The sequence below is a fragment of the Nyctereutes procyonoides genome, unplaced genomic scaffold (genome assembly GCF_905146905.1).
Source record: "Nyctereutes procyonoides isolate TBG_1078 unplaced genomic scaffold, NYPRO_anot_genome, whole genome shotgun sequence".
Lineage (NCBI taxonomy): Eukaryota > Metazoa > Chordata > Mammalia > Carnivora > Canidae > Nyctereutes > Nyctereutes procyonoides.
In genome coordinates this window covers 39,640-63,177 of record NW_026574965.1, presented here as the reverse complement: position 1 = coordinate 63,177, position 23,538 = coordinate 39,640, and the positions used below count along the sequence as shown (strand labels likewise).

The 23,538-nt window shown below is 36.5% G+C and overlaps 2 protein-coding genes across 2 annotated transcripts; both read left to right on the top strand.

Moving 5' to 3' along the window:
- The first annotated feature begins 2,033 nt into the window (after nt 1-2,033).
- Nucleotides 2,034-2,969, top strand: LOC129507139 (olfactory receptor 8S1-like). Its single transcript, XM_055321424.1, has one exon. It carries the CDS (start codon nt 2,034-2,036, stop codon nt 2,967-2,969), a length of 936 nt encoding a protein of 311 aa, XP_055177399.1.
- A 14,375-nt stretch (nt 2,970-17,344) lies between these two features.
- On the top strand, nt 17,345-18,280 carry LOC129507197 (olfactory receptor 8S1-like). Its single transcript, XM_055321544.1, has one exon. The coding sequence runs from the start codon at nt 17,345-17,347 to the stop codon at nt 18,278-18,280; it is 936 nt and encodes a 311-aa protein (XP_055177519.1).
- The last annotated feature ends 5,258 nt before the right edge of the window (nt 18,281-23,538 follow it).

Genomic DNA, 23,538 nt, shown 5'->3' with positions numbered 1-23,538 from the left:
TTGGTTTTTGGGTTTGAATTGCATAAGTTCTTTATGTATTTTGGATACTAACCCTTTATTAGATATGTCATTTGCAAATATCTTCTCCCATTCCATTGGTTTCCTTTTAGTTTTGTTGATTGTTTCCTTTGCTATGCAGAAACTTTTTATTTTAATGTAGTCCCAATAGTTTATTTTTGCTTTTATTTTCCTTTCCTCAGGGGATCTACCTAGAAAAAGTTGCTGTGGCTGATGTCAGAGAAATAACTGCCTGTGCTCTCTTCTAGTATTCTGATTGTTTCCTGTCTCACATTTAGGTCTTTCATCCATTTTGAATTTATTTCTGTGTATGGTGTAAGAAAGTGGTCCAGTTACTTTCTTTTGAATGTACCTGACAAGTTATCCCAACACCATTTGTTGAAGAGACTATCCTTTCCCCTTTGGATATTCTTTCCTGCTTTGTTGAAGGTTAACTGAATATACATTATGGGTGTATGTCTGGGTTCCATTCCATTGATTTATGTGTCTGTTTTTGTGCCAGTACCATACTGGTTTGATTACTGCAGCTTTGTAATATAACTTGAAATTTGGGATTCTGATGCCTCCAGCTTTGCTTTTCTTTTTCAAGATTTCCTTGGCTAGTCAGAGTCTTTTGTGGTATCATACAAATTTTAGGATTGTTTGTTCTAGTTCTAAAAATAACGCTGCTGGTATTTTGATAGGGACTGCATTAAATCTCTAGGTCGCTTTGGGTAGTATAGATATTTTAAGAAAATTTGTTCTTCCAACCCATGAGCATGAAATATCTTTCCATTTCTTTGTGTTGTCTTCAATTTTTTCATCTGTGTTTTATAGTTTTCAGAGTATGTCTTTTTATCTCTTTGGTTAGATTCATTCTTAGATATCTTATTATTTGGAGTACAATTGTAATTGAAATTGTTTTCTTAATTTCTCTTTGGGCTGCTTCATTATTGGTGTATAGAAATGCAACAGATTGTTGTATGTTGATTTTGTGTTCTATGACTTTACTGAATCTGTTTATCAGTTATAGAAGTTTTTTGGTGGAGTCTTTAGAGTTTTCTATATAGCATATCATATAATCTGCAAATAGTCAAAGTTTTACTTCTTGCTGATTTGGATACCTTTTATTTCTTTTTGTTACCTGATTAATGTGGCTGTGGCTTCTTTTTTTAATGGTTTCTTATGATGAACAACTCAGCTCTGTTTTACCTTTATTATTTCTTAGCTTTATTTTTTTTAACTTTAAAAAATATTTCATAGTTTCCTCCCTTACCTCAACTCCCCATCACACACGCACACAGCTTTCAAAATTATCTCTAAGATCAAAAGTTCCAAATATATGAAAGATAATGAAGATGAAAAAGAGAACACAAATGTACATAATTAATTAGTAATGAACTATGGCAATATCTTGAATGGAAAGTAAAAGACAGAGTGAGGGGCAGCCCCGGTGGCTCAGCGGTTTGTCGCCGCCTTCAGCCCAGGGCGTGATCCTGGAGACCCAGGACTGAGTCCCACGTCAGGCTCCCTGCATGGAGCCTGCTTCTCCCTCTGCCTGTGCCTCTGCCTCTCTGTGTGTGTGTCTCTCTGTCTCTCATGAATAAATAAATAAAACCTTTAAAAAATAAAAAGACAGACTGAGGAGAATAGGAAGGATTATAGTATCTTCTGCAGAAAATGGGTTCTTGACCAGAATATCATAGAACAAAATCAATTTTCTAGTTTAAACGGATAAAAATTATTCAAGGGTCAGACCTGAAAATTATGTAAATTTCTCTAGAGGTGTCTGTAAGAAAAGGACAACAAATTGAAAGAGCATAGAAGTTTCAGGACTTATACACCAAGCAATCAGAAAAATGAAACACATGCTTCAAAGGGACTCCATGAGAGATATTAAACAACTATAGCCATAATAAGCGGATGAAGAAAAAAGGTGTGTGTACATAGAATAAGTAGAAAGTTTGGCTTGCCAGAGGAGGTGGTTAATACATTGTTTCTCTTTCTGCTTTCTTCCGAAGTATTATCATCTTTAAATGGCCTTGGGAAACCACAGCACCATCACTGAATTCCTCCTTCTTGGACTGCCTGCTGATCATCATACCCAGGCCCTAATCTTTGTGCTTTTCCTGGTAATTTACCTCCTGACTCTGTCAGGGAACCTGTTGATGATCTTGGTTATCAGAGCCAACTCACACTTTCACACACCCATGTACTTCTTCTTGAATCACCTCTCCTTCCTGGATCTCTGTTACTCTTCGGTCACTGTTCCCAAGATGCTAGAGAACCTCCTGTCTGAGAAGAAAACCATTTCAGTGGAGGACTGTTTGACGCAGGCCTTCTTTGTGCTTGCCTCTGGGGGAACAGAGCTCTGCCTCCTTGCAGTGATGGCATATGACCGCTATGCTGCCATTTGCTACCCTCTACTCTATGGTCAGATGATGAACAATGAGCTGTGTGTGGGACTGGTATGGGGATCTTGGGGTCTGGCCTTTTTGGATGCATTCATCAATACCCTCCTAGCTTGGAATTTGGACTTCTGTGAGACTAAAGTCATCTCGAATTTCATTTGTGAGATTCCTTCTCTGTTCCCTCTATCCTGTTCCAATAGCTCTGTTAACTTTGCAGTCCTGCTCTGCTCTGCCCTTCTGCATGCCTTTGGGACCTTCGTTCTGGTCTTCTTCTCTTATACACGCATTGTTGCCACCATCCTAAGCATCAGCTCCACCTCAGGCAGAAGCAAGGCCTTCTCCACCTGCTCCTCCCACCTCACCACAGTGAGCTTATTTTATGGCTCAGGTTTTCTTCGCTATCTCATGCCAACCTCAGGTTCTCCATGGGAGTTGGTTTTTTCCATGCAGTACAGTGTGGTCACTCCCCTAGTGAATCCCCTTGTCTACAGCCTTAAAAACAAGGAAGTAAAAGCAGCTCTGAAAAACATGTTGCAGAAACATTTACAACGTCTTAGATAGCAGAGAACAACCAGAGGATGATTGGGAAAAAGGGCAGAATTACAGGAAAGTACCTGAATAATAAGCATTAAGGAAAATTTTTGTTTGCTCACAATATCAGATATGACAAAATATCTTTGTTTAGAAATGCACGAAAAATAGCAAAGTATTTTCTTGCTTTGGTTCATATTTTATCTGTCTCAGAGGCAGAAAACATGCATCAGATAACTATTTCAATTCAAATAATTTGATTATAGACATAGATTATTCCTTTTGTTTGCAAGACATTAACAAAATGCTTAGCGCTGGAGAAATTATGTCCTGAATTCTTACGTGGATTTCTGTGGGTATTAAACTGGGGATTAAGTTTTGCTACAAGGTAAAAAGCCAGGGTCTATAAAGGAAGAAAAATATAGGCTTGAGACTTGTGGAAAGTGGGTTTAAGATGAGGTCTGATTGAACAGTGGCTCAAAGGCAATATAGGTGCAGCTGAAGGTGTTTTGTTGGGCTAAAAGTCTTCCACAAGCCTTGTGAAGCGTTATCTGCCAAATGGCAAATGTAGAGATTTCATTCACTCTAGGGTAGTATATAGCAGGGCTGGTGGCTCAGAAGACTTGGGTCTGGTAGAAAGTGATGGGATTTATAAAAGAAGTGCGTGAAGTAGGGAGAATCTTACACAGAAATTTCCTGAGGGAGAAAAAAAGGACGGTCATGGAGAAGACTAATCAGAAAAACTGCATAAAATCATTTACCAAAGCATCCTAGACACATCTATAAAACCACTTGCTAAAGTATCCTAGGAATCTTAGAAATACAAAGCTACACAGACACTGTGATTTACTCTACAATATCTTAAATGAAGGTAGATTTAGTTTTTAAAAGAATTTTATTTAAATTGTAACTAATTAACATTATTAATTGGTTTATAATAATTAACATTATTATTAGTTTCAGAGGTAGAATTCAGTGATTCATCACTTGCATACAACACCCGATGCTCATGACTTCAAGTGCCCTCTTCAATGCTTATCATTCAGTCACCCAGTCCCCCCACCCACCTTCCCTCTAGCAACCCTAGAGCTAGAGTCTAAGAGTCTCTTATGGTTTGCCTTGCTCTCTGTTTTTGTCTTATTTTATTTTTCCTTCCCTTCCCCTATGTTCATCTGTTTTGTTTCTTAAATTCCACATATAAGTGAAACCATATGGTATTTATCTTTCTCTGAATGATTTAGTTCACTTAGTATAATACCGTCTAGTTCCATTCATGTCTTGCAAATGGCAAGATTTCATTCTTTTTTAGTGGTTGAGTAATATTCCTGTGTGTGTGTGTGTGGTTTCTTTATCCATTAATCTATGGACATTTGGGCTCTTTCTGTATTTTGGCTATTGTGGACATTGCTGCAATAAACATTGGGGTGCATGTGCCCCTTCAAATCACTATGTTTATGCCTTTTGGATAAATACCTAGTAGTGTTGAAGATCAGTTGACCATTGAGTTAAGAGTCCATTTCTGGGTTCTCTATTCTGTTCCATTGATCTATGTGTTTTTGTGCCAGTACCGTACTGTCTTGATGACTACAGCTTTATAATACAGCTTGAAGTCTGGGATTGTGATGCCTCCAGCTTTGGTTTTCTTTTTCAACAATTCTTTGGCTACTTAGAGCATTTTCTGGTTCCATACAAATTTTAGGATTGTTTGTTCCAGTTCTGCGAAAAATATTGACGGTATTTTCATAGGGATTGCATGGAATGTATGGATTGCTTTGGGTAGCATAGACATTTTAACAATATTTGTTCTTCCAGTCCATGAGCATGGAATGTTTTTTCCATTTCTTCGTGTCTTCCTTAATTACTTTAATAAGTATTCTATAGTTTTCAGAGTACTGATCCTTTACTTCTTTGGTTAGGTTTTTCCTAGGTATCTTATGGTTTTAGGTGCAATTGTAAATGGGATCAATTCCTTGATTTCTCTTTCTTCTGACTCATTGTTAGTATATAGAAATGCAACTGACTCCTGTACATTGATTTTATATCCTGCTATTTTGCTGAATTCCTGTGTTAACGTTCATGTCATCTGTGAAGAGTAGAAGTTTGAAAGCTTTGCTGACTTGGATGCCTTTTAATTCTTTTTGTTGTCTGACTGCTCTTAGGACTTCCAGTACTATGTTGAACAACAGTGGTGAGAGTGGATATCCTTGTGTTCCTAACCTCAGGAAAAAGCTCTCAGTATTTCCCCATTGAGGATGACATTATCTGTGGGTCTTTCCTATATGGCTTTTATTATATTGAGGTATGTTGCCTCTATCCCTACACTGCAGAGTTTTTATCAAAAAATGATGTTGCATTCTGTCAAATGCTTTTTTGCATATATTGAAAGGATCGTATGGTTCTTATCCTTTCTTTTATTAACGTGATATATCACATTGATTGATTTGCAGATATTGAACCACCCTTGAAACCCGGGAATAAATTCCACTTGGTTGTGGTGAATAATCCTTTTAATGTACTGTTGGATCCTATTGGCTGATATATTGGTGAGAATTTTTGCATCCATGTTCATCAGGGATATTAGTCTGTAATTCTCTATTTTAGTGGAGTCTTTGGTTTTAGGATCACAGTAATGCTGGCCTCATGGAATGAGTTTGGAAGTTTTCCTCCCATTTCTATTTTTTGAAACAGCTTCAGAAGAATAGGTATTAGTTCTTCTTTAAATGTTTGGTAGAATTCCCCTGGAAAACCATCTGGCCCTGGACTCCTGTTTGTTGAGAGATTTTTGATTACTGCTTCAATTCCTTTGAGGGTTATGGGTCTGTTCAGATTTTCTATTTCTTCCTGTTTCCATTTTGGTGGTTTATATGTTTCTAGGAATGCATCAATTTCTTCCAGATTGCCTAATTTGTTGACATATAGTTGCTCATAATATGTTCTTATAATTGTTTGCATTTCTTTGGTGTTGGTTCTGATCTCTCCTCTTTCATTCATGATTTTATTTATTTGGGTCCTTTCTCTTTTCTTTTTGATAAGTCTAGCTAGGAGGTTTATCAATCTTGTTAATTCTTTCAAGAGTCAGCTTCCAGTTTGATTCATCTGTTCTACTGTTTTTTTCTATTTCTTTATCATTGATTTCTACTCTAATCTATTATTTCCCTTCCCCTGATGGATTTAGGCTTTATTTGCTGTTCTTTTTCCAGCTCTTTTAGGTTTAAGGTTTGGTTGTGTATTTGAGACTTTTCTTATTTCTTGAGAAAGACCTGTATCGCTATGTACTTCTCTCTTAGGACTGCCTTTGCTGCATCCCAAATGTTTTGAACAGTTGTGATATCATTTTCATTTGTTTCCATGAATTTTTAAATTCTTCTTTAATTTCCTGGTTGACTCATTCATTCTTTAGTAGGATGCTCGTTAACCGTGAAAGTAGATTTAACACTAAGTTGTTGAAATGACTGGATGGCCAAAAGGGAGAAGGATGGAGGGGGTCTTAGAGAAGCAAAACAGAACGAAGAAGTTATTCCAACCCTAGGCTGACACTGATATTTCTACATTGGCTGCTATGCTGCTGGGGGCACCAGGGGCAGGACCACTGAGGAGAGGAATCTCAGTGGTTCTAGGACTGCTGAAAAAGTGCTGCACTCACTACTCCTTACAGAATCAGAATCTGCCCCCACCATTGCCTCCTCTGCCTCCTCCTCCTATCCCTCCTCCTCTTTTTCTCCTTCTCCTTCTCCTTTTTATTCTTATTCATACGCTTAAACAGACCACTGCTTCCAATTGGCTAAATGCAGCCAGAAGCCTATTAGCAAGAGAATCTGGGAAATGTCCTATGTGAGCTTCTAGCCCAAGTAATGTAAAATCAAGAATATAAGGGTGAATGTAGAGCTTGTAAATGTGACACTCCTGGGTCCAGAAAAGAAGGCTTCCAGATGTTGGAAACCTAGGTCTGTACCTGCCCTATAAAGCAATTGGTTGCTTAGCTTAAAGGATGGATCTCAGGCATTCACAGCCCTCAGTGAATGCATAGAAATGTAGACAAAGGACAGATGTGATTTCTGTAACTCTACTCCAAGACAAAACATTGTAATTTAGGGCTCTAATATTGTAATTTGTGAGTTTTTTTCCAAACCCTGGGAACTTTGAAAATTACCAAGCAGCCTTCCAAAAAGAGAGGGTTTTAAGAGACTGTTTAAGGCTCTCTTACTTTCTGTACCCCTCTTACTCACTTTGCAGTGCCTCTGTTCCCACTTAGGCAGTCCCCTCTGCAGGCCTCTCCTACCACTTCCACTGTTCCAGCAAATCCACCTAAAATTTTGTTCTTTATTTTTTATTTGTTTACTAAAGGAAATCTAACTAAAGCAATTTTGCCTAATAATCACCTCCACTAACAAAACACTTACTGAATATCTACTGTTACATAATTTCAGAATTTCACATAGGATAGACCTATTCCAGCTCTTTCCAATATTTTGCCCTATTTTATTTTTATTTTTATCATTAAATTTATCTTAGATTTTGTTTTTTTCTTTCTTTTATTTAAATTCAATTAGCCAACATATAGTATATCATTATTTTCAGATGTAGAGTTCAGTTATTCATCAGTTCCATATAACACCCAGTGCTCATCACATCAAGTGCCCTCCTTAATGCCCATCACTCATTTACCCCATCACTCATTTACCCCATCCTCCCACCCACATCCCTTCCATAAACCCTCATTTTGTTTCCTGTAGTTAAAAGTTTCTCATGGTTTGTCTCCCTCTCTGATTTCTTCCCATTCAGTTTTTCTTCCCTTCCCCTATGATCCTCTGCACTGTTTCTTGTATTCCATGTGTGAGTGAAACCACATGATAATTGTCTTTCTCTGACTTATTTCACTCAGCATAATACTGGGTACTCCAGTTCCATCCATATCGATGTAAATGATAAGATTTCATCCTTTCTGATGACTGAGTAGCATTCCATCATATATATATATGGAATATATATGGAGATATATATAGATATAGATATAGATAGATATCTCACATCTTCTTTATCCATTCCTCTGTTCATAGACATCTTGGCTCTTTCCAGAGTTTGGCTATTATGGATATTGCTGCTATAAACATTGGGGTGCAGGTGCCCCTTCTCACCAAGAAATGGGCAGGAGACATGAACAGACGTTTGTCCAAAGAAGACATAGACATGGCCAACAGACACATGAAAAAATGCTCCACATCACCAGGGAAATATAAATCAAAACCACAATGAGATACAACCTTACACCAGTCAGAATGACTAAAATTAACAAGACAGGAAACAACAAATGTTGGTGAGGATACAGAGAAAGGGGAATCCTCTTACGCTGTTGGTAGGAACGCAAACTGGTACAGCCCCTCTGGAAAATAGTATGAGGTTCCTCAAGAAGTTAAAAATAGCTACCCTATGACCCAGCAATTCACTAGTAGGTATTTAATCCAAAGATACAAATGTATTTTTCCCTGTTTTAGATCTGTTTTCTTCTTTGGAAATTTCAAAAGTTTTCAGTCAACTTGCCTTTCTCATTTAATTGCATTTTAAAAGGTCTATTTATCAAATATTAAGTTCTTAGCATTTGAGTGATTAAAGTTACAATTTGTGAGGACTCAATTTCTTTTAGGTATTTTTCTCATACTGCATATATTTTTGCAATACATGGATTTCTGAAGCAAGTCAATATATATTTATTTTTCTTTATATTAAAAACAACAAGACTAAAAATATTCCATGGACACTGTGCAGCTTAAATTATTTTTCACTTTACTTTTGACTATGTTGAAATCATAAAGAATTATTGCTTCATGTAAAACACTAACATTTTTCTTTAAATTTTTTTAAAATATAAATTATTAAAATACAGAGAAATAGTTCTACTACACAGTGAAGACCACTATTAACATTTAGGTATAACTCAGTCCAATTTTTCTATGAGAAATGTCTTTAGGGTACATTCTTATTCACAGCCATGATTATAATTTATAAGCAATTTTGTTTCTGTCATTTTACTTAAACATTTTCCATTTCCAAAAATATTTTAGTCTCTATTATATTTTATAAAGAACATGAGCTCTGGGCAGCCCGGGTGGCTCAGAGGTTTAGCGCCGCCTTCAGCCCAGGGCGTGATCCTGGAGACCTGGGATCGAGTCCCACATCAGGCTCCCTGCATGGAGCCTGCTTCTCCCTCTGCCTATGTCTTTCTCTCTCTCTCTCTCTTCTCTCTCTCTCTCTCTCTCTCTCTCTCTCTCATGAGTGAATAAATAAAATCTTAAAAAAAAAGCACACGGGCACTAAGGGGGGCACTTGATGGAATGAGCACTGGGTGTTATGCTATCTGTTGGCAAATTGAACTCCAATAAAAAAAATAAAAATAAAAATAAAAAAGAACAGGGGATCCCTGGGTGGCTCCGCGGTTTAGCGCCTACCTTCGGCCCAGGGCGTGATCCTGGAGTCCCGGGATCGAGCCCCACGTCAGGCTCCTTACATGGAGCTCCTTCTGCCTCCGCCTGTGTCTCTGCCTCTCTCTCTTTCTCTCTGTGTCTCTCATGAGTGAATAAATAAAATCTTTTTTAAAATAAAATAAAGAACAAAAAAGGACATAGCTTTTTTAACAGTTCCCCTACTATTGAAGATTTCATTATCTAGCAATTGTTCCAAAGAATTTTCCCCTTTTACTCCCTCCCTTTTTCCATGGGCTTCTCCTTTCTTTCCTGCTTCCCTTTTTAATTTTTCCTGATTTAGGAAATCAGAAGCATAAGATTGAATTATTCCTGTTTATAAGGCACTGTCATAAAATCAGTATACACATATACTACTTTAATTTCATTTATTTTCTTTTTGTTATGTTGTTCATTTGTTTCTAAAGGTATTACAAACCATGCCCTACCTCCTAATCTAATAACTAAAACTTATTTGTAATTAAATTTACTTTTGATTTCCTCCCTCATCCTGTCATCTGAGAAGTTGTACATCACCTTAAATTTTGTGTTTATAAATTTCTTTTATAAGTTTATAAACTTCCTTTCAGGATACCTAGGTGGCTCAGTGGTCAAGCATCTGCTTTTGGCTCAGGTGGCGATCCTGGGGTCCTAGGATTGAGTCCCACATTAGGCTTCCCACAGGGAGCCTGCTTCTCCCTCTGCCTATGTCTCTGACTCTCTCTGTGTGTCTCTCATGAATAAATAAATAAAATCTTTTTTTAAAAAACCTTCCTTTCATATTTTACTATTGTCTGATTTTGTTATCAAAAACAAGCTATACTTACAACTTTACATTAATATTGCTCTCAAATATCTTTGAAAATCATTCAATTGTTTTAGTGTATAAATCCCAGGTATGCCCAAATCCAGGTATCTACATACCAGAAAAGAAAACAGAACACCCATCTAGTGGTATATTATCCTTTGAATTCACGAATGAGATCTTGATGTGGAATGCACCCCACCTGTTTATCTAATGTCATTCTCCAGAGAAGGCGGCACAGCCTTCTTACAGGACACTAGAGCTGTATCTACAGCTCCTTTTCTGTCTACAAGCTTATATATATCACAATCATTAAACTCAATTTCTCCATTTGGGGCTATTTAGCATAATGACAAAAAGCAGTTTTTAAGGTCTTATGATATAAATTTTAACTCTGACTCTACCACTTAACTTTATAAACTTGGACCAGATATTCCACTGTGCCTCAGTTCCTCATGGAGTAAATGAGGGTAATAAAGGTTCCAGCTCATAGAGTTCCTGTGGGGAATTAGTTATCATGCCTAAAATGTGTGGGGCAATACCTGGAATTTGGTACATAATTAATAAACATTGATCATTATTTTTGTTTTGGTCTCATTCTCTTCTAAAACTTTGAGAACATACTAGTTTTTAGCATTAAGGCACATCTAAATATTCTTCCATCTGGCCAGTGCTTCCACTGTTCCTTATAGACAGCAATACACTGTAAATCTAAAATCCAGTGGGTATTTTGTATTTCTAATTAATTGTTCAGAAGCAAACTGCTGCATTTATCACCATCTCCTCCTTGGCTTACATAACCTTCATTCAACCATTTCTCTGAAAGCCTCCCTGATTGTTGACACAACTGATCACCAACATTCATCTGAGAGGTATTTATGAATTCAAATCATGAGGGCAAAGGAACATAACCTGAGATAAATACATAGCTTCCCTTTGCTTTCCCAAATGTGACATACCGAGACTAAGCACACAAAGGGTGTTGCCACCTACCTTGCTTCCTTTCAAACACACTAAACACCTGAAAGTTTTCATCAAAGTCAAAGCTTCAACATAGAAGTTCCGAAAGCCCACACTAAATAGAATCCCTTGAGCTTTTAAAAATGTGTTTGTTTTGTGTGTGAGTCTAAAGTTGGGCTTCAAGCTATGACTCCAGAGAATAAAAGACATTGGCCTTTTGGTCTCCTGGGGTGCCAGGCTTTGCTGGCCAATTATTATCTAATCTACACCTGCCCTTCCGAAGGGTTTTATCTGGGAATCACTCATCTCATGGATTCTCTTAGTACAACAGTATTTAGAGTCAGAGAGAAGACTAAAATCAGGGATGCCCGAGGGGTTGAACTTAAGACTACCAGAAGAACCCCTCCATACCTTTTGTGGAGGATTTGAGAGTCTTCATATGGCCAGTAGGAGAAAAAACCAGGACAAAGCTAGAGCTCAGAGGATATGTACCTTGAAGCTTCAGGCCTTGAGAGTATCTAGTTCTTAGGTAATTGATTTTCATGGCTTTACTGTAACTTCCCATTAGAAAAAAAATCAATAATCTGAAGTTCCTGTAATTGGTCTTCATGAACATAGAGATCTCATGGACTGAGGTACAAATCAGGGTGGCAGGAAATCTTCTGAGCCACAAAAAGTCCAGAGCTTGGTAATGTCTCAAAGACCCTCTGATGTCTTTCTCTCTCTCTCTCTCTACCCCGCCCCAACCCCCGCCCCCCCCCCCCGATAAATTCTTTTCCTCTCTTCATATACCTTCTCTTTCTGGCTCTCTGAGATGTGTCTTTTTACCCTGGGTCTTCTTGTAGACATTTTTTGCTAGAGACTGAGCCCCCAAATCTAGGCAGATTCATATTCTCAATGCATTGAGGTCTATGTGTTCCCCTACTCTGAGCAGCTACTTGGGGAAAACTCTCTAGCCTTGGTGACTGATGTTGGGCAATGGGAATGGGATTTCATGCGTTCTGGGTACAAACTCTGTATTGTCTAGGCCCTAAATGCATAATGAAAGCAGAGTAAAGCAACTCAGAGCGTAACAGTGAGAGGAGGATTAGACAGAGTACATCATCACAGCAGATGGTATATGTTTTTGTCCTTTTCTAGAATCCACTTACATGTGCCACAGAAAGTTAATTTTTTTGCTATTAATAACTCCCCCAATCTCCCAAATGGTTCAAACTGATGCAGATGCTGAAGCACATAGGAAGAGGGGCAGAAGTCAAGAAATATTTAGGAGAAAATTTTGTTAATGTTCTTTTTCCATGCCCTCCTACTTTCAGCCCTTCTTCCAGTTCAGAGCACTCCCAGATTCCCAGGGGATTTATAATGCTTCTGAGTATACAAACTTTCCCACTTTTGGTCAGTAAACAGAGGAAATGCTGACACTCTCTTCTTTTTCTTATTACTCCATCTATCCCAGCATTTGTGAAATTAACTAACATTTTTAAATTAAATGCATTGGAGATTGACAAAGTGTTAAGAAACCTATGTTTGTTCTCTTTCTCGAGGAAGGCTTCCCAACAACTTGTCCCCTTGGAAAGGGCTCCTAACTCTGGGAAATGAACTAGGGGTGGTGGAAAGGGAGGAGGGTGGGGAGTGGGGGTGACTGGGTGACAGGCACTGAGGTGGGCACTTGACGGGATGAGCACTGGGTGTTATTCTATATGTTGGCAAATTGAACACCAATAAAAAATAAATTTATAAAAAAAAATTAGGACCAGTCATCGCGTTCAGCCTCCCATCTAAGCTATTTGAGACCTTTGTGGGGGAAAAGAAAGATAAGCACACCACATGGTAGACTCTTGGCCCCACAGAACAAAACAGGAGCTTCTGGCCTGCCATGGCTTACAGTCATTTCCCATCCACTTACTTTTGTTTGTTTTCCTTTGGCATTTATTATTAAAGATTACTTTTAACAAAAGACTAGGATAAGAAAGGGGAAAAAATAGTTATTTTTCAGACTTCTCCCTCCCTTTTTTCTGAAATTGTAAAATGTTCCCAGCATATCCTCCAGGCCTGTCTTCAATGTGCTACTCTATTAAAATTCATATAATAAATGTGATGAAATGATTGGAAAAAAAAAGGATGTGATAAATTACCAAACTGCCTGAGCTCAAATTCCAAGTTCTGCACTTGGTGCCTGTTTATCATTAGGCAGGGTTCTTAAATGCTGGCTGTCTGCCTCAGGTTCTCATCTGTTTAAAAGAAAGAAAAAGGATAGGAAGATAAAAATGGCTGCATCATGGGATTTTTTTTTTTAGAGAAAGAAGTAGGTTAATATATATAAAGTGCTTGGAATCAAGCATTATCTTTTCAAATCATCACCATCATCATCATTATCCTGATTCCTTAATCTAAAGGGGTTAATATTGTGACTAATTTGACATTTAAACTCAGTCATTCCAGTGGAATAAATATCCAATGATAAAATGAGATGACTCTTTAAAAAAAATAAACAAAAGTCAGGGGCCTGGGTGGTTCAGTTGGTTGGACATCTGACTTTTGGTTTCAGTTCAGGTCATAATCTGATATCTGAGATTGAGCTCCACATTGGGCTGCTGAATCTGCTTCTTTCTTCCCTCTCTTTCTGGACCCTCCTACTTGCACACCCATGCTTTCTTGCTCTCTCTCTCTCATAAATATATACATAAATAGATAAATAAATAGATAAATAAATCTTTTTAAAGAACATCATGCTGATTTGTAAAGCAGGTAAGACAGAACTTAAGGTTGCAGACATGTTTGACAAGTGCTCATATATGAGTCTCTTATACAAATTCAAACCCCAGCTAACTTCTAATTTCTGCATTGATCTCTCTCTCTTCTCTCTTTAAGGATCTAGGACATCCCTTCTTTACCTACTCTGAATCTAGGCTATATCTCATAAATTTCATTGTAAATTGAAGGCACTGTGACCCTTCTGGATGAGTAAGTACACACAATGTAGACAAAGAATAAATGTGAAAGAAATGAAGCTATACTATGCCTAATTCATACAGAAAATTCCAAATGCTGAAATGCTCATAGTTTTTAAGAGAGTGGTCTCAATTGACTTTTCAATTTTGTTTTATTTACTAGTGTAGAGAACAGGAAAATTGTTTTCTTCTAACAGGACTTGACAAAAGCAGAGATAAAAGAGGTCCTTGAAATTTTTTTCAACAGTTTGTTCTCCTTCTCTGCTAAATTTAAGTTGATTTCAGCCATCTATGCTGCATATAAGTCTAGTAGCCAGAACTGAGATGAGGGCACCTGGGTGGCTCAGTCATTTAAGAATCTGCCTTTGGCTCAGGTCATGATCCCAGCATCCTGGGATTGAGCCCAGCATCAGGCTCCTTTCTCAGCAGGGAGCCTGCTTCTCCCTTTGCCTTTGCCTGCAGCTCTCGCTGTTTGTGCTCTCTTTCTCTCTGTCAAATAAATAAATAAAATCTTTAAAAAAAAAAGAGGTACGTCTTCTTATGACCTCCATTAAAAAAAAAAAAGAACTGAGATGGAAACTGAATTTAAGAAAATCTCATAGTATGAGAAAGTATGTAAAGATTCAGTATTAATCGTGGGGAAATAATCAGAAAGGACAGCACTGAGAAGGTGGCTGTTCTACAGAATTAAACTCATTATGAGCCCTTTGAGCAACATCAAGGTCAGACCTTACAGTGTCAGGACAAAGCTCAAGAATACAGGCTAGATTCTGAGCACAAAGGGACAGGCCAGAGTTTGTGTGGCATTACAAAGCCAGGCAAGAGGTTTCAAGAGGCACAACCTAAGTATGTACCCCCAGATTATTTTTCAAACTAGGCACAAAGGGAAAGGCTAATACTAGAATAAATCCCTGAATGCTAGATAAGAGTGACATAAAATCAAAGAGGAAAAAAAACTGAATCTATAAAATAGTTAAGCAGCTGTATATAAAAGGTTGTCTTCTCAGTACCTACCTAGCATAGCCTGGCTTATAACAGTCCACCTATGAATATCTGCTGTCTGAATAATGGGCTTATGGAACTATGGTAGAAGCATAAACAAATGAAAAGATTGTGAATAGAATGGGTAAAGTCCACTACCAGACCCTCCATAGCTACAACAATTTAACTTTTCTTTCTCCTCCTCCTACACACACACACACGCACACACACGCACACGCACACACACACAGCATTTTTTTCTCTTTCACTTATCTTTAATGTTGAATCTTTAGCAAGATTATGGGTCTGGAACCTTTCCCAAAAATGTTACCTATACAACCTGTACTCTTCATTTCATTATTTATTTCTTTATTCAACAAGTACTCACTAGGGTTCCACCTATGTACTTCCCTTCACTAGGCTGAGTGTTCTGGATGCCAAATACAGTCAAGCACAATCACTGCCTCCATGAAATTACAGTATCAAGAAATGGAAAACTTTAATGCACTACACATACACACTAACACTAACTATGATAGCAAAACAGGGATTAGTGATAGCCTACTGGGAACAGTTACTTATTATGAGCTGATGAGTTAGATCATACTGTAGAGAAACAGAAAAATTCTTTTTTTTTCTGTCAGTTTCTTTTCTTTTTTTTTTTATTTTTGTAATCATTGCTTTTTTAATAGAATTAGCCGGTATTGGTGCTTTGCAGCTTTGTAATACAGGGAGGCTTATCATTTGGAACTTTGAAACAGGGATCAGTGAGACCCCCTTGTCAAGGAAGTCATATAGGAAATTACAGCATTCGGTGGAAAATTGAAGTAGGTGATCTGCTTTTACCCTTCTACTCCAAATTCTTACTCAGGTATTTATAAGTCAGTGATTTACAACTTTGGAGCAAGAGGAAAGAGAAATACTGGACTATTTAGGCTTTTTCAGATATACTTAGCTTTTTCCCAAAGATCAAAAACAGAAGAATTCTTAAGAAACTCTTCAGAAAAGTTGAGACTCAGTATAGAAAAAAATACAGGCTTTATAATAAAAGAGTTCAGAGTTGGAATCATGGTATGAATCATTTGGGATGATACTCAAACACTTTTTGTTTCCTTATTTGAAAAATCTTTACTAAGTGATTTACTTCAACTTGCACCTGGAGTTTAGTAGGAATACCTGGAACTTAAATGGTGCTCAATAAAAAATAGTTCTCCTATTATTAAATATTATGGTGAATTCAGAAAGAGAATGATCAATGAAGATCTTTTTTTAAAAGTTGAAATTAAGCTAAGTGTCAAAAATAAATAAAATTTGTATCTACAGAGATGGCATTCTAGATAAAGTCGATGCTCAAGCAAAGGCGGAAAGAAAGGATGTCTTTATGGTACTTGGAAGAAAATACACTAGCTTGCCCTCTGAATTAGGGCTAAGAGGTAGTATATAGGACAATTATATAGGTACATAGATGCTAAATGATGGAGGACATTCATTGCCAACCCTTGGTTGGAAGACATGGTATGATAGAGATACCTCTTGTCTTTGAGTCCTACATAGTACAAACAAATACCAACTATTCAAATTGAAAATTTGGACAAATAACATAACTTCTGATACTCAGTTTTCTCTTCTGTAAAATGGATTCAGCAAGCTCTGCCCTTATTCATTCTACTCCATCCTCCAACATACAAAGGCAAAGAAAGACACATACTCACACACAGGCACACATGCACTAAGATTCACGATTACATGTTTTAGTCTTGCCCCAAAGATGATATTGACAATATATGTGAAAGTGATTGTAAAAAAGCTAAAGGAAGGTAAAATAACATCATTGAGTAACTTAGCTAGGTTTTAAATGGGAGTAAGAAACAGAGATGGAGAAGAAATTAGAAGTTTTGCAACATCCACTATAGACATCCCATTAAAATAGGCAAATTACAGATAACATTGTTAAGCGGCTTTAACTGAAGGAAATTGACTAAATTAGTCTAGTCCATGTTTGAACAAATTTGTGAATTCCTTCAGCAATCTCTGAGATAGAATATCAACTATAGGGTAATATCATCCTGAAATTGAGTATTCAGAATTGAAGCGGAGTATCAGTATGGGAAGAAATGTTCTAAAAAAATCAATATGGAAAAATACGAAATATAAGCTAGTTGGGCTCAAGCCTTCCTGTTCTGGTAATTGAGTGCAGTCAACAGAGGTTTGAGATTTATGCCTATTTTTATTTCTAGGTTATATCCTCTGTAAATGGCTTTGAGGAACCACAGCACCATCACAGAGTTCATCCTCCTTGGGCTGTCTGTTGACTCTCACATCCAGGTTCTGCTCTTTGTGCTTTTCCTTGGGATTTACCTCTTGACTATTTTGGGAAATTTATTGATGCTGTTGGTCATCAAGGCAGATTCTCACCTCCACACACCTATGTACTTCTTCCTGAGTCACCTCTCTCTCACGGACTTTTGTTTCTCTACTGCCATAGTGCCCAGGTTGCTGGAGAACCTCCTGTCCCAGAGGAAAACCATCTCAGTGGAGGGCTGCCTGGCTCAAGTCTTCTTTCTGTTTGACTTTGGAGGAACAGAAGTCTGTCTACTGTCAGCAATGGCCTATGATCGTTATGCTGCTATCTGTCACCCACTCCTTTATGGCCAGGTGATGAATAATCAGCTGTATATGCAGCTTGTATGGGGTTCATGGAGCCTGGGGTTTCTAGATGCACTCATTAACATCACCTTAGTAATGAACCTGGATTTCTGTGAGGCCCACACCATCCCCCACTACAGCTGTGAGCTGCCCTCCCTCTTCCCTTTGTCCTGCTCTGATGTCTCTACCAACCTCACTGTCCTGCTCTGTTCCACACTCCTGCATGGCTTTGGTACATTCTTCCTGATATTCTTCTCCTATGCACGCATTGTCTCCACCATCCTGAGCATCAGTTCCTCCTTGGGCAGAAGCAAGGCCTTCTCCACCTGCTTCTCCCACCTCACTGCAGTGAGCTTCTTCTATGGCTCAGCTTTCCTCCGTCATCTCATGTCAACCTCAGGCTCACCTCTGGAGCTGATCTTCTCCATACAGTACAGTGTGGTAACTCCCCTAGTAAACCCTTTCATCTACAGCCTGAAAAACAAGGAGATTAAAAATGCACTGAGAAGAACCTTGGGGAAGTTTTTGCAACAGTACAGGTAGCAAACTGTGGTTAGAGATGATTAGGATTAGGCTCAAACTACATGCATGCAAATATCTGTTGAGTTGGTGTTAAGTAAAATGCTTGAATGCGCATCTTGTTAAATGCTGACAGATGCCTTAGTAAATAATTTTACTACCCAAATTCAGTATATTTTCTTCTAATTTTTTCTGTACATAGAGATTTTAATTGAACAAATTATTGAGCATTCTCAATGTGAAAGCATGAATCATTTTTAATTTTTGTCATTGAATATAGATGGGTACTATAAAATGACCCTTACTTATTTTCTAAAGAAATTTAAAGCAGATTTTTTAGCATTTTGGCTTATTTTTATTAAAATGTAACATACATATAGAAAAGTGCAGAGCATGCAAGGATACAGCCACCAGATCAAGTCCACTTTGCAACACTATCCCAGACTCACAAGTAATCTAATGCCATACATTACTTTTGCCTTCTCTTGTTCTTGTAAGTGGAATCTACCATCTATTTCTTCTGTGCTTGACTTAATACACTCAATATTATACTTAGAGAGCTAACTCTCCAAGTAGAATGTATTTGTATGTTGTTTTTCCTGTGTTGCATCCTTTTCCATTGTATGAATACATAACTTATTGATCTGTTTTACGTTTGAAGGATACTTGTGTAATTTCTGGTTTATGACTATTCTGAATAGTGTAGCTATCAGTATTCTTGTACACATCTCTTAGTGACCACAAATAATTTTATTTTGCTTTGTTTTATTATATACTTACAGGTGGTTTTGTTTGATTGTAGGGTGTGCATCATGCTTCCAAGCACTTTCCCAAAGTGGTTGTAAAACTGTATATTCCCATAGTAGCTTATGAGAATTCCAGTTGCTCCCTATGGTGACTACACATGATATTTTATGTTTCTTTCATTTTATAACTCTAGTGGGTGAGTTGTGATTGCATTTAAGGTTTTCTTTGCATTTCTCTAATAGCTAATAAAGTTAAGCACCTTTTCTTCCTCTGCTTTATGGATTGACTTTCATTCTTTTAATGTTGGTTTGATGAAGAGAAATTCTTAATTTTAATAAAAATCCAAGTAATCATTTTTTTTCTTTATAACTTGCCATTTTTGTGCTAGGTTAAGAAATTTTCCTTTACTCTGAGCTTATGAAAATAATCTGGGTTTTTTTTTAAGCTTTAGCACTTTATGATAATCCATCTGGAATTGCTTTCTGTGCATAATGTGTGATAAAGGTCAAGATTCATTTTTCAATATGGAAATGCATTGGCCCATAACCGTTTGTGTTCCCACTGCACTATCATATTACTTTCATCATAAGCCAGGTATATGTGTGGATCTGTTTCTAAAATCTCCATTTTGTTCCATGATTAATTTCTCTGCTTTTGTACCAATAACAATCTGTCTTTTATTGTAAACCTTATAATAGATTTCTAAGGTTGGAAGTATAAGTGTTCCTTCTAGCTCAGTTCTTCAGGATGTGCTTGGCTATTCTTGGTTCTTTGTATTTTCATATAAATTTTTAGAATCAGCTTATCAATTACAAAACTGTCTAGGATTTTTATCGTGTCTGAGTCTATAGATCAAACTGAAAAGCTGTGGCATATTTACAATACTGAGTGACCCAATTAACCAAGTTATATCCTTCCATTTAACTAGGTATTTTTAATTTCTCTAAAAAATATTTTACAGCTTTTATTATAGAGTTTTTGTGTACATTTTGTGAAATGCATTATTATGCATTTCATGTTTTTAACTCTATTTAAGTAGTATTATTTTTAAATGCTATCATATGTGTATTTTTATTGGGATATAGAATTACAATTGATTTTTATGTATCAGAGAACTTCTTAGCTTCATTTCATCATTTTAAGGGGTTTTTGTAAATTAACTTTTTCATATTAATAAAGTTTCTTTCCTTTTCCTAGTTTGCTAAGTGTTTTATGCATAAATTATGGCAAATTTCATCAACTGGTGTTCCTATACCTATTGAGTTATCATTTTTCTGATTTTAGTAGTTAATAAGGTAAATTATATTAATTGATTTTTAAATGTAAAAGCTCCCATCAGGTTTTATTATTAGGATTTAGTAGACTTATAAAAAGACTTGAGATTCATTCTCTCTTTTCTATTCTGTGGAAGAATTGTGTAAAATTAGTTGTTATTTCTTCATATATTCATAAGAATTCATTATTAAATTGATATGATTTGGGGTTTTTTCCTCCAAGGGCTTTTTTAAAATAATGAATTCAAATTATTTGTACCTATTAGATAATTCAGACCTTCTACTTCTTCTGTAGGACTTGAAAAAATTGTGTTTTTAGAGAAATTGGTCCACTCACATAAATTCTTAGATCTATTAGCAATTAAACTGGTTCATAATATTCACTTTATTATCTTTTCAATATCTATAGTATATGTGTTGATATCCTACTTTTCATTAATGATTTGCATATGTCCAATAAGAGGTTAATATCCAAAACATATTGCAACACACACATACACAAATAATAATCTAATTAAAAATGAATGGAAGACATTTTTCCAAAGAAAACATACAGATAGCCAACAAACACATGAAAAGATGTGCAACATCACTCATCATCAGGGAAATGGAAAGCAAAACTGCAATGAGATATCACCTCACATCTATCAGAATGGCTAAAATCAAAAATACAAGAAACAACAAGTGTTAATAAGGATGTGGAGAAAAGGAAACCCTCATGCACCATTAGTGGGAATGCAAAGTAGTATAGCCACTGTGGAAAACAGTATGGAGGTTCTTCAAAAATTAAAAATAGATTTCTAATATGACCCAGTAATTCCACTATTGGGTATTTACCTAGAGAAAACAAAAACACTATTTTGAAAAACTACAGGCACACCTGTTTTTTGCACCATTATTTATAATAGCAAAGATATGAAAGCAATCCAAGTGTCCATTGACAGATGAATGGATAAAGATTACTCAGCCATAAAAAAGAATGAATCCTGCCATTTGCAACAATATAAATGGATCTAGAAGCTGTAATGCTATGTGAAGTAAGTCAGTCAGAGAAAGACAAACACCATATCATATGATTGCACTCATATGTGGATTTTTAAGAGACCAAAAAAAAGACTGTTTTTAGGATTTAACAAAAATTTCTTAATAGTATTACCAGAAATATCAATTTACTGACTGTAAAGCTATAATATTCTTGGTTTTCTTTTTTTCTTTTTTCTTTTAATTCCAGTTAGTTAACATACAATGTAATATTAGTTTCAGGTATACAATACAGTAACTCAACAGTTTCATACATCACCCTGAGTTCATCACTATAAGTGTACTCCTTAATTGCCATTGCCTATTTAACCCATCCCCCAGCCACCTCCCCTCTAGTAACCATCAGTTTGTCCTCTATAATTAAAAATCTGTTTCTCGCTTTCTCTCTCTCTCTTATCTTCCTTTTGCTTTTTTTGTTTTCTTAAATTCCACACATGAGTGAAATCATATTGTATTTGTCGTTCTCTGACTGACTTATTGCACTTAGTATAATACCCTCTAGTTCCATCCACAACCTTGCAAATGGCAAGATCTCATTCTCTTTTATGGCTGAGTAACATTCTATTGTGTGTGTGCGTATGTGTGTGTGCGTATATATATACATATATGCCACATCTTCTTTATCCATTCATCCACCAATGGATCCTTGGGCTATTTCCATAATTTGGCTATTATAAGTAATGCTGCTGTAAACATAGGGGTATATGTATCACTTTGAATTAGTGTTCTTGTATTCTTTGGGTAAATACCCAGCAGTGCAATTCCTGGATCATAGGGTAATTCTATTTTTAACTTTTTGAGGAATTTCCATACTGTTTTCCACAAAGGCTACATTTGCATTCCCACCAACAGTGCAAGAGGGTTCCCCTTTCTCCATATTCTCACCAACATTTGTTGTTTCTCGTGTTATTGATTTTAGCGATGCTGAGAATTGTGAGGTGAAATCTCATTATAGTTTGATTTGCATTTCCCTGATGATGATGAGTGATATTAAGCTTCATTTCATGTGCCTGTTGCACGTGGATTCTTTCTTTGGAGAAATGTCTGTTCATGTTTTCTGCCCATTTTTTAATTGGATTTTTTGGTTTTGGGGTGTTGAGTTGTAAAGTTCTTCATATATTTTGGATACTAACTCTTTATCAGATATGTCATTTGAAAATATCTTCTCCAATTCTATAGATTGCCTTTCAGTTTTGTCCTTTGCATATATATTAGTGGTTTTTAATTTGTTGTTCCCGCTGGGTTTGTATATAACAACTTCTGCATATTGCAAACTATATTAAGCTGATGGCTGTTTAAGTTTGAACCCATTCTTTATTTCTTTCCCCTCCATGTTTTAGGTATATTGAGTCATATTTTACAACCTTTTATTTTGTGGGTTACTTGACTGATTTTTTAGAGAAGTAATCATTTTTACTGCTTTTCTAATTCCTACTTTCATACTGTCACTTGTTTTTCCTTTCCACCCAAGGAGTCTCCTTTAATATTTCTTGCAGGACTAGCAGCTTAATGGTCATGAATTCCTTTAGTTTTTATTTGCCTTGGAAACTCTTTAGCTCTCCTTCTATTCTGAATTATAGCCTTGCTGGATATAGTATGGATGGAGATAGAGTATTGGATGCAGATTTTTCCTAATCAGCACTTTGAATATATCATGCCTCTCTCTTCTGGGTTGTAAAGTTTCTGCTGAAAAATCAGCTGATAGTCTTATGATGTTTCCCTTGTATGTAATTGTCTTCTTTGGTTTGCTGCTCTAAAATTTTTTCTTCCATTTAATTACAATTATACCAATGCCTTGGTGTGTCTCTGCTTTTTTTGGGGGGGGGTTCTCTGTGCCTCCTGGATTTAGATATCTGTTTCTTCCCCCAGATTAAGGAAGTTTTCAGCTATTATTTCTTCAAATAAATTTTCTGTCCCTCATTCTCTCTCTTCTTCTGGAATCCCTATAATAAGAATGTTATTGCATTTGATTGAATCATTGAGTTTCTTAAATCTGTTATCATTTTGCTTTATTCTTTTTTTTTCTCTCTTTTGTTCAGCTTGATCACTTTCCATTACTCTGTCTTCTAGGTTATTAGTTCATTCCTCAGCTTCTTCCAGCCTGCTATTCATTCCATCAAGTGTGCTTCTCATTGTGTTTATTAAACATTTTATGTCTGCCGTTATTCTTTATCTCTGTGTTAAGGGTCTCACTGATGTCTTCCACTCTTTTCTCAAATC